The 12340-nt window shown below is 37.2% G+C and overlaps 1 protein-coding gene across 1 annotated transcript in view; it reads left to right on the top strand.

Moving 5' to 3' along the window:
• Nucleotides 1–12340, top strand: part of RAMP3 (receptor activity modifying protein 3) — a 52619-nt gene that overhangs the window by 23524 nt on the left and 16755 nt on the right. The window contains exons 5-6 of the mRNA XM_054057884.1: nt 1555–1584; nt 3371–3503. Of these exons, the coding sequence (XP_053913859.1) occupies nt 1555–1584; nt 3371–3503 (163 nt within the window). The remainder of the gene's footprint in view (nt 1–1554; nt 1585–3370; nt 3504–12340) is intronic.

The raw sequence follows: 12340 nt of genomic DNA, 5'->3' as shown, positions 1-12340 counted from the left end.
CAGTTCTCTCTCATTGTAAAGTAAATCCTGATTTATTTGCCTCACTGTAGTCTCGTGAGGATTACTGCAGCAATAACTGAAACATGTAGAGGTCAGTGAGAGGAACTCATAGAATAAGAGTTGGTGCAGCCTGTGGGCTTCAAGGGGAGCATCTAGAGCACCTATGTGTGTCTATATATATTCTTCAGAATGGATGGGTTTGGCTTCCTCCTGAAGTGTGTGCTTTTAATTTGATTTTCAGTTTTATGCAGTTGATAAGACACATTTTCAAGTGAGGATTAAAGAAAAATCCACCCAGGGACTTAAATATATTTACTAGTATAACAGCTAATAGCCTGAAAGAAAAGTGCTCTCTTTGTGAAAAAAATGCAGCCATCAGAGTATATAATGGAGTTTTAGCTCTGTGTGTTTGGATGCAATGCAGTTTTTTGATACATGGACTCATGCTCTTCACATTTTCAGTAAGTTCTGGCTTGTTAGTAACTAAGAGATTAATACTTGTCTGGAAGAAAAATGTGTTCCTTAGAAGGATGTGAATTCTTCTCAGATGTATGTATGTAACAATTTGCCGTTAACTCAGTGGAGAGCTTGGTGTATTTCAGTGAATGCACAGTCTAGATCAATATGATTTGGATTGATATTCTGCTATGTATATCTTGATTAATTTTACTGGAGTGACACGTATGTTATAAACAAGGAGCAGGAGGCACTCATCTGTGTGATTTCATTTCTGATACAAGGTTAACATAATGGAGCTTTGTCAGCAATCTTTTTTCAGTGGGACGTGAAAAATAATTGAAGCCACATCCCTCAGCTTTATTTGCAAAGTCCTAAGTGTGACTGAAGCTGTGCAGACACAGTGGGCTTCTGTTAATTTGATCTGTCTGGATGTACTGCAGATCACTGATCAGAATACTCCTTTTGGCATAGTCTGTTTTTCTGTGTGGATGCTCTTCTGACACACATGTGTTAGTGTAACATCTGCATGAGAAGCTTATAGGTTTTGAACACAACATTTTTCAGAAGGTCTGACTTCACCGCAAAAGGTGGAGACCGTGCAACATAGCATTACATTTATTTCTAAATGAATAGAGTATGCACTTACCTGATTCTGTGCTTGTTTAATTTTAATGGCTAAGGGATTTATTGTTTTTTGCTCTACAATTTAGAATGTACAGTTCATCAACCTATCGAGCAAATGTGTTATCTTCTCCAACTTTTTCACCCTCAAGAAGCTTGAAATAAAAATTTCCCTGTCCCTAATCCTGAATGTTGGAAGCTACAGGAAAGATCTGTTGTGGACAGATCCATAACAAGTCTGCATGACTCAGCCATTTAAAGGATAGATAAAAGGGAATTTAAAACCATAACATTCTCTAAATGTTCGCTTTTCCGTTCAGACATACTCTTTAATAAAACTGAAATTAATGTTTGAGTGAACATATTGAGTATTCTATGGAAACCTAAATTATGCTCAAGTTTGCTTGTATCTGCACTAATTCTTTTGTATAATAGTATGGAGGTATCTGATCTCTCTTTTTTTCCCTCCCATAGTTAATGGTCTAATGATGCTTGGAATCACAGGTGAGCTTTACTTCTAAAATTCAAACTTCTATTTCTGTTTTGTTAATGTCAGCCATTTGAGAAGTGCTTCCATTTCAGTTAGTCAACTGTCATGCATTTTTTACATCTGGTCTTGTCCATTGACTTTATTAACAGAGAGTGTTGTAGTGATTTGTAAAAATCATTCTAAATAGTAATGATAAATTATAGAATTATTCATAATTTAGAACCCCATTAGACAGAAACTCTTGTGTTGTCAAATGGTACTATCAGAGCTTTTCCTATAGCCCTTCAAAATAGTGAAGTTCTAAAGAAAGCCAAAGAAAAGCACTAAGGCCATGGAAAATCTGTTTAAACCTCCCTGCTGGGAAGGGGCTGGAGTAAATTGTTAGTGCGCATGATGTAATGGAGGAGAAATTTGTATTCTGTTGGATTTATAGGGTTATAAATCGAGTGATAACTGGCTGTTTAGAATACTCTGCCAGGGAAAGCAGCTTTGCTTAACTTTTGTCAAAGCATCAATGAAGGATTTAAGTTTCCAGCTATGCAATTTTCTTATCTGTTTTTGAATTCTGCCCAGCTTTAATGTTCATTGGCAGATCTGACCATGGGAAGTATAACTTATAACTGCCGCAGCTGCCAGATGAATTGGCGGGAACACTTAAATAGGGAGGTTCCATGCTTTCATGTTAAATTCCTGAGGACAAAATTATCCTGCTCCTGTTTAGTGACTTTCACCATTTCTATTGCTGGTGATTAATTGTAGTTCTGCTGTTTTTTCTGACCTGGATGAAGATTTAGTATTAGCTCTATGAGGTCTGACAGTCAGACATGATGAAGGAGTTAGGGTCAGGTCCCAGTGAGTCAGCTGTACTCCTGGAGATGTTCTTGGTCTGTGTAAATTGATAGGCTTAGGGTTTCAGGTGTGGCATAGGCTGTCCAGTTATGCACCTGCTGCTCTTTGAAAGTATGTGAAAGCAAAGTGTTTCTTTGGTCAGATGTGATGGCTGTGTCTCAAATCAAAGCTAAATGTTTCATCCTTATCAAAACAAAGTGCTTTAGTTAGTTTGAATAGATTTTCTTTTCCAGAATTTTAATTTTATAAGAAATATTGAAACATAATACTGTCTCTGTATTCCAATGCAGGCATGGCAAAAACCTTTGACTTTGATTCTAAGTATTGTGGAGTTGCCGTAACAGGTTGCAAAAGATACAGGCTTGCTCAGGTCGAGGTTGACTTCTTTGCAAGTAGCTGTATGCTCTAACATCTGATAGTAGTAGATAATTCTTTTAGTAGGTATACTAAAAAAAAAAAGCTTAACAGTGACTGACTCTGGGAAATCAAGCCCTTTAGCTAGTAAGATATACATATATTTTTGATGTTGAAGTTCTTTAAAGTCATGTAGTTAGCTGAATGGGATATATCTGTGTATGCTTGAGTAGTGCTTTCTACACTGAAGTATATGATTGCTAACTCCAGGCAGCTTTTAACTAAAACTGCAGGTAGGCAGTAGTAAGTTAGTATAAGTAGCAGCTAAGTAAGATTAGAGAAGTGACTAGGTAGGTTCCTTGATGCTACGTCTAAAAGAAGATGATATGGAAACCTGTAGTATTCTGTACTAAGTTTTATTTTCAATAAATTTGCATACAGGTATTTTATCTGCTTACTAATATTGTTTCAGAAATTGGATGTTAGGTTTATAACAATGTAAGTGCAAGCAAAATTACCTGAAGGGGTTTGAGTGATATGCTCATGCTTCTTTTATTTTGATGCTTGAGGTTTAAGGTGTTTTCTGATTTTACCTAGGTGCACATCAACAGACTAATATCTGCAATGAATCTCTCATGTTAGAAAAGTTGCCTGCCTGTGGAAAATCCTTCGAAGAGATGATGAAGAAAGTGGACTCTAAAAAGTGGTGCAACCTGACAGAATTTATCATGTAAGAGTTAGCTTCGGTTTTGATAGTTGTCACCTTATAAGGATGTTTGCCTTTTAAGAAAAGGATCACTTTAAATACTGAGAATACTATATCTGTAATATATCCCTAAAGCATGTAAAGCATTTGTGTTCCAGATAAACTGAAATTATGCTGCAATTGATTTGCACTTGCAGAGAGCTAAGCTGTAGCTCTTAAGACCTTGCAATATGGCCACATGCACGCGGAGAGACTCAGCTCTTAACTTGAAGAGTTCACGAACTAGACAACTTTAATGAAAACTAATCAGTAGGCTAATCAATACTAGCTCCTATTGCTTTTACCTCAGATGGTTGTGGTTGTGGTTGTATTTCATCTATATTTCTGTGTATTTTATGCAAATGTTACTTATTTTTTTTCCCTGTGAAATCACTAAAGCACTATTCTTTTAGAATAACGCTATTCTGTTTTTTTTTTGTTGGCAACAATGCAGCTTCATCCCCTGATTTCCTTTTTTTCAGTCAGGTGACAGGAGCATTTCCTCATATAGTGTTTCAGAAATCCACCTCTTACATAAAGTTGTCCTGTTCAAACGTAGAATCATTTGTCCTATTGAACCTACTTCAGATTGTTTCTTTGCCTGGAGAGGACAGCATGGAGAAAGTGAGCAACACACATTTTACAAGACTGACAGTAGTGAGGGTGGTATTGTTATTTTCTTATTTCTATTCCTGTTCTGTAGTTGCTAGAGGTATTTAAACACCTCCCTATAAGGCTGCACACTTCAGCCTTTGCTCTGGAGAAGATTCACAGGGCCTGTGTATTTGCTGGCATTTTTGGCTTGTGGAGCATCTGCTTCTCCAGAGCATGTCAGCTCATGCATAATGCTTGTTTCTCGGAAGCGCTGAGTACCCTCTACACCAACTGAAATCAGAGGAAACTGCAGGTGTTCAGCACTTCAGAAAATGAGACTCGAGTGAATTAGCTCTCGTGGGGTATCAGCAAGCCTAAAGCAGAACATCTTCCTGGATTTGAAACTGTGCTAGTGCTGTTTTGGGAGCTACTCCTGAGGCAAAGTAGCCACAAGCTAGCTGCTATGTCATCTGTTAACAGCATCATTCAGGCCCACGTATGTTCTTCTCTCATATGATCTTTGGTCTTGTCTCCTATTTAGTATCACATTATGTGATGCAGGATTTTGCAGTCACCTTATGCAGGATTTTAAATAGCTGATCACCAGTAGAAACAATAGATAATGAGATGTTGGACTGCTGTGCCATGTTGCAGCAGTTTCTTATGCTTTTCTTACTGCTGATACCTGTTTAAATGTCCCACCTGTTGATGAAGTTTCATAATCTCACAGTGTATAAACAACTTAGATACTACTCCTTTTTAGCACATGTATTTGCCTGCCCTAGATGAGATTTATAACCTTGCAGCCATTTAAAAGGTAAATTCTTAAAACTCATGTTATTGGAGTGAAACATGTACTCATGCAGCTCTCCATTTGGGGGCAGGAAGCAAGAGGAGGTAAGCCCTTCTTATCTAGCGTGCAGAAATTGCATTTAAATTTGACAAAGAAATGCATGTACACAAAAGAAAAGGAAAGCCTTGCAAGACAGCTATGGTTAAATTTGTTTAACAAATAGCTGTATGATAGGGGACAATAATTTTAATTTTGTAACTCATCTAATTGCAAGTTGTTTTAATTCTTTTAAAGGAAGCACTAATTTTGCTCCATTTGATCTTCATTACAATTATATTATAGTCCTGAGTACTTTGCTGATATTTTGTTCATATTGATAGGCATCCTCAACTAATGGGACTATTTACAGCAAAGAAAGATACCTATAGGAGTCAAAATATTAGACTCTGCTTTTGTTAATGTAGGTGAAGAAGCAGGCAGCTTTTTGCAAGCCTTGTGCTAAGTTTTCTTCAAAATTTTAAATATTTTGATGCAAGATTTTTCCAGGGTTTGGAGGTGACTGAAGTTTCTAAGTTCCTCTGAATTTCAGTTAGAGTTAAGGATCCGCCTTGCTTTTATCCTTTCCAATTGCACTTCCCCTTTGGTGTCACTTTCATGCCCTGTACAAGGAAATTCCTGCCTGTGTATGGAGATTGTTTTGTCTGAAGAAATCAGTCAGTCTGAGGCTTTGTTTGTTTTTCGCCATATGCAGTACCAGAAGAAGAATGTCAGCCTCTTCCAGATGTAGCAACAAAAATAACTTCACATTTTTACATGATACACAGTTTTAAAAAAAATTCTTTCTATTACTTATATTTCAGTGTCTAGCTTAAAAGAGAGTACAGGAAGGAATTTGTTTTCAAATTATTTTGAAATTGCTCAATGGAGGAACTCTGATGAGAGGAACATTTATTCCTCAATGGAGGAACTCTGATGAATGGGTCTGTAACCCTTCTTTATTTGGAGTATTCTGACAAATCAATCAAAAAATGGTGTTTCCAGCCATGGTCGCTTAAAATTCAGATATTTAGACCTGGTGGAATTAGTTTACCTTGATCTTATATCTTGCCTCCAGCAGCAAAAATTAGTTAAGCTGGATCAAATAGTGAGTTAAAACTAAGAGTTTTGTATGAAAGGAACGGTTTCTTTATACAGTAATTTCTGCATGGCATTTTACACTTACTAAGATCTTGCAAAATTTGGCACTGTATCTTATATAAAAATGTAATAGTTGATGGAAATCTGCTTCTTTTCTAACCTTTTTGTTTAAGGGAAGAGTTTAGCTCTTCGTGGTAAATGGCTGTTCTTAGTTATGGGACTGTAAATTGTAATTATCTGTCTTACTTCACTGGCAAAACAGTTGTGAGGAACATTGCAGTGACTTCAATTTGCTGTAACTTAATTATGCTGTAAGATTTTCTGACAGCTACATTACTTATTTCTTAACTTTAAAGCACACAAGTTTGCTAAAAATAAAAAGCAGCATTTTGATAGATTTTAAACAGATGAGATTCTCTCATGTGTGTCAGCTGGTACTGAAAACCAGTGTGAGACTTTTGGCCCCCATGGCTGATCTTGATCTTGCTGGAAATGTATAATTATCACATATAAATTGTAAAAATTCATGTAAAGTTTTACAGAAGCATTATCAGTAAAAAGTTTTCCTGTTAGTTTTCACATTTTTCTGTGAGGATTCAGACAGAAATTAGGATACAAATATTCTGAGTCAGATTGGCCAAATGTATTTGAAGTAAATACTATGTGGGATCCAAGCAGGATTTTAAAATATTTTACATTATTCATATCTGATGGGTTTCAGTGGTTCTTGCTTGAACACCAAAACAGCTGGAGATATTAATTGACAAAAGAAGAGGGGATCAGCTGTTCACAGTTTTGTTAATGCTTTTAGGCTATTCAAGAGGGAGCCCTGAAGATGAAAATGTGACTGAGTGGTTTAAATGTCAGGAAATGGTGGTAGAGCAGAGACTGAAGTGTTGGTGAAAGCTATAGAGAGTTAACAAAAGCAAGAAGACTTGTTGTTTGCCAGAAGACTGGAAATTAAGAATAAAAACTTTTCTGTAATGTGTAATATTAGTTATTTTATGTATTTATAACAACACGTCTATTGCTATATTATGTATAATATATACAATAACATATATATTATATTTATGTATTATTTTCTTAATATTTAGCAATGCAGCTAAATACATAAAATCTACTACATACTACGAAGTCTACTGAGTTCCACAAACCTAAGCCCCTTATTGATAGTCACATTTTTTTTTACTGTGCTCTATGCAGTAAATTGTGATCTGGTTACCATGGGACTGCAGTCGAGAGGCCAGGTGTGACCAATTCATTAAATAAGAGGCCAGATGAAGACAAGAATACCCAGAGCTGTCTTGGATGAAAGTGAAAAAAAAATGTTTATTGTAATTGTGTAGATTAGTTTCTATTCTTAGTCAATGAAAGGGTTTCCTGAATACTTCTAACTAGATGCCGGAAACAACTTAGCTAGAACAAACAGTCTCCAAACAAACCTCTGTGTCTCTCCCAGCCCTAACATCTATTGAAATATGGGACCAAAATGTGGCTATGGTGCTTCTCAGGGGCTCATTAAGCTTTTGGCCTGCTCCCAAGCATCGGTGTCTCCTCTTGTCTTCTGCATCCTCATTCCCCAGACACTTCTGAGCGTACTTATTAGCATTTCAGTAATTTTGTGGCCAGAGAGATGACTATGGCCACCTGGTCTGCACTGTTGAATAATACAGACCGCACAGTCTGCCCAGTACTCACTATTATAAACCCTGTAAGAGTGAGTGAGTATCTTATAGGAGGACTTCAGTTTAGCACATGTAAGGAAAAGGTGTGGTTTCTCTGTTTCAGCAGAAGAATTGATTGGAACAGACTTCCTGTGGTTCCTACATTTCTTTTTACCTCATCAAGCCTGTCTTCATGGCCCAGAGAGCCCCTAATTTGCTGTGGAGCAGTGGTGGTGTAGCACTGCTCTATGGCACCTAGCAGAAGTTACAGTTCTGATTCTTCCAAAGTGTTAAATTTGAGTCCTTAGCAGAATAGGAGAGGACAAAATTTGTCTTTAACCATATGTCTAAAGCTGATTCATTTTACGTGTGTGTCTGCCTGGTGGAATTCACTGCTTTACCGTGAGCATGGTCCAAGGGCTGTGCTCACACTCAAAAACCATTTTATTTTCTGTACAGCCTCAGAGTAATTTTCCCAGAGCCCTTTATATCAAAAATGAATTTATAAACAGAAGCAATAGACTTCAATCCCAGTGAAAATGACAGAGGAGGTCTATCCAAGTTGAACAAATGTTGAAGATTTCAGAAAGAAATTAAGGAAAAAAAGATGTGCATGACTAGAGCCAAATTTGATGTAATCTTCCTGAAAAATAATCCGAAAGCTGTTCCTCAATTTTAAAGTCAGTGGGAGCTTTGCCTGTTACAATTTGGCCCAACTAAACTAAACTAATCATAGAAATGTCTAGTTTTCAAAGAAACATAGTAAAATATTAAGGAAAAGAAAGCCAGATGATGTTAAGTCAACAGGAAAGAAACTGTGCAATCCAAGAGGAAATTATATTCCCCCAGTTCTTAGAGCTTGGACCTCATAGCTTCTGCTGGCTGAATGCATGTATAAGAGGCCTCCAAACTGAGTCATTTTCATGGTCAGTGGTGTAAATTTTCTTAGAGCTTATTATTAAATATTTTATTTAAAAATAAGCAATACATAAGATTTCTGTCTAAAGTTACTTGGTGGTAAAAGAATGCAGCATAACTGATAGAATAGTATCAATTATGTAATGCAAATATGGATGGTATATTTTTAGAGGCAGTGAAAATGCAAAAAGACAAACGTGTTATGAAAATGAATACTTAATAAAACTTTTGTGGTTCTTCTGTTTTGGTTTGCAAGACAGTTTCTGCATTCTTGTTTTCTAAATGGATCAACCATGAACATATAATTACTCAAATTAACTCAGAATGGGCAAAAAGATAGATTTTTCTTACTTCAATGTGGTATTAGTCATGTGGTTAACTGTTGACAGCACGGTGAGGTATGAATTAATACTGCTCATTTGTTCTGTATTTAAGGTCTTTTTTCAATTACAGCAGCTTGCAAAGTAGTGATACTTTTAGAAAAGTATTTTACATGGTTAATTGACAAGGCTCTGGCATTTCTATTTAGCTTTTTAAATTCATTATCGGAAAGTACATCCAAGACAATAAATGCAGGGTTCTGCACTTTTAAAAACATTAGTCACCTTCTTCAGCCTATTGAATAATTTGCAAAGGGCAGACATATATGTTGCCAGCTGCATCGATAAACTTGGTGGCAATATATGAAATGACTATAGTACTTATGAAGAATAATATAGAGTCCAACACAAAAAAAATGAGACAGTGCCTGTAACTCTTTATTTAACTAATTAAGAGATCAGCTATGATTACCTACAAAACAGTTCCCTTCTGAGTTGATACACAGCTGCATACAATGCTGCCGATGTTCAAATCAATTCCACAGATCATTGTCTGAAAGACTCTTGAGGGTCTCTGTTGTTTTTGTTTCAGATCTTTGACTGACAAAAAAATGGTTTCCTTTGAGGAGCTACATGATATTTTGGGAAGAGGGAGGCAGGTCTAGCAAATAGGGTTCTTAAGTGCACTGTTGTTATTAGCTAAAAACTGCTTCACAGACAAAGTGGTGTGGGCTGGCACACCCCGACATTTTCCAAATGAGAATAAGAAAACTTCAACACGTGCCGACTTGCACTGAGTGATCAAGTTGAGCCTTGTCTCACTGTGACAGGTTCTATAACCACCTCTTTCTCTCGCCACTGCTGTGGGACTTGGAGTTATCACTGTGGCCTTGAGTCTGATTTTTATCTGCAGGAAGCAGAGTGATCTTAAGGTGTTCTATCTTATATATGATTTATCGAAATGCACTGTAATCTATCACAGATTTTTGCATCACTTTACTGGGGAGTATATATATCTAATACATATCTAGGATGACACGCAAAGGTGTTCCAGGTGTGAAGTGTTAGTGTTACTACTTACAGAAAAATAGGTACAAAATCTAAAGTTGTTTCTACTTTTAACTATTGTTGTGCAAAGAAAAAAAGTAGGTTTTTAACCATCAGTGTGAAAATAAGGCAGTGTTTTCATCATCCAAAGAGGAATTAGATAAAGGCTTGAAAAGTAAACCCACTATGTGTGCATAGTGCTTAAAATTAACAGACCCGATAATAGCTCTCGTATGGCAAGAGTTTTTGATCTTTCACAGATGATACACCATCTTACACTATTCTTTCTATAATTAAGGTAAAGCTTAGGAGGACGAAAGAAGAAGTTGCATGAACTCAGCAGAGTCCCCCTAATCTGATCTGCAGCTAGTCTTGCTAAGTATCATCCAGAATCTCCTGCCATAATATTTTTTGCACCTGCACAGGAGGCTGCTTACTTGTCCTTGTCAAAACTGCAGAACCCACTTGTTCGTTAACTAGTAGTTGACATGATCTGAACTTTAAGATCTGTTGCCTGATTTTTGACTCCCATTATTCGTTATCTGCTTGGAACAGAAAACAGCTGCCACTCTCTTCCAAAGCAAGTTGATTTTGTAATTGCAGAATTTATTTTGGTTCATATAAAATCCATTTTCCATAAATAATCAGAAAAAATATCTGCATTAAGTAAGGAGGGGCTTGGAAATTAAAATGAATGGGAAGTTTGACTTAGAAGCAGATTAATTGTTTTTTATTTTACTTATTTTTCAGTCTGTGCACATGCTGCAGTGGGTGTTTCTCTAAGTGTAAGCCTGGTTGATCTCTGATTTTTCTTTCGCAGCTGGATATCATGAGATATTTTTGTTCCCTGTTTCCACTCTAAGAAAAGATGCTGTGGTGTTATAAAAGGCTTGTACTACTTTGGACTAAGTGGAATCTAATAACAGCTTCATTTCAGCAGATGACACTTTGATATCCTTTTAAAAATGGAATCCAAAGCAGTTGTTTGTAGATGCAAGCTGGAATGAATGAAGAGGGCTCTTCTGGTATTTCTTCCCCCATGGGCCTTGTCTGCTGGTCAGAAAAATGACTATGTTCATAGATGCCTGTTTTAAATAGCCATTTGGAGGCTCAGTGATGTACTGATCTGGACGAGAGCCACATTTTCTCTGCTTGCATGCCAGCTTCGTTTACCTAGATGGAAAGAAAAGCCTTGAATTGCTGAGATAGAGAGTGCTGCAAATGACTAGCTCACAGCAGCTCTGGGCTGGGGACTGGCTCTTCCCTCCTGACTGTCTTCCCTTCAGGTGTTGGAGGATTGGACTGAACCTGAGCAAGCATTTCATTTTGGAAATAGTAGTGGAATAATGGTGTTAGCATGGAGTTGTAACATTTTAAGAAAAGTGGTGTCAGATAAGTCTTTATATCTAGCAAACTTTACAAGGTGAATGAACAAAGTGACTGATGTGTTTGGAAGAAAGCAGGATTGCCTCAACAGGTGACTGATGCTAGTGACTAACCAGAATACCTGTATGCACCAAGCGCATTTGCATTTGAGCTGGCTGGAGGGAAGATTATGCAATTGGATGGTGACTCTGATGGTAATACTTTTGGGAAGGAATTGAGCTTAGGTAGATACAAGAATAGCATATTGGTTATGTGTTTTTCCATCACTGATGGTGGCATATTTGAGTGTAATTCTTGACTAGCTTGCTTCTTTTGTGATGCATTTTTTACTGCACAGAACAGGTGTGGGATTCATCAGTCCAACATACAATTGTCCTTGATTCTCTTCCTAGCCAATGGAAGCTTAAGGAAGGTCTCTTAAAACAGATCATATACACCATGCCCTAAAATTACTCCAGTGTTTCACTGTCCATAAAGGCAGTCTAGTTTCTAAGCATGCAGAAATTTGCTCTGAAGCCTAACCTGACAAGATAAAGTTGGAACAGACTTTCAGACGGTGTTATCAGCTTCTCAGGGCTCCCATCTCCTTCACATTTGGCATTTGAAGGAGGATATGTGCTGGAAAACACCAGTGATTTTCTTAAATGAGATTTATTCATAGAATCATAGAATCATAGAATAGTTAGGGTTGGAAGGGACCTTAAAGATCATCTAGTTCCAACCCCCCTGCCATGGGCAGGGACATCCCACTAAATCAGGCTGCTCAAGGCCCCATCCAACCTGGTCTTGAACACCTCCAGGTATGGGGCAGCCACAAATTCCTTGACAACCTGTTCCAGTGTCTCACTACACTCATAGTGAAGAAATTCTTCCTAATGTCTAGTCTAAATCTGCCCGTCTCCAGTTTATACCCATTCCCCCTCATCACCACAAGCCTTTATGAATAGTCCCTCTCCAGCT

Source organism: Cuculus canorus, chromosome 2 (assembly GCF_017976375.1).
Source record: "Cuculus canorus isolate bCucCan1 chromosome 2, bCucCan1.pri, whole genome shotgun sequence".
Taxonomy (NCBI): Eukaryota; Metazoa; Chordata; class Aves; order Cuculiformes; family Cuculidae; genus Cuculus; species Cuculus canorus.
This window is presented reverse-complemented; position numbering and strand designations above follow the sequence as displayed.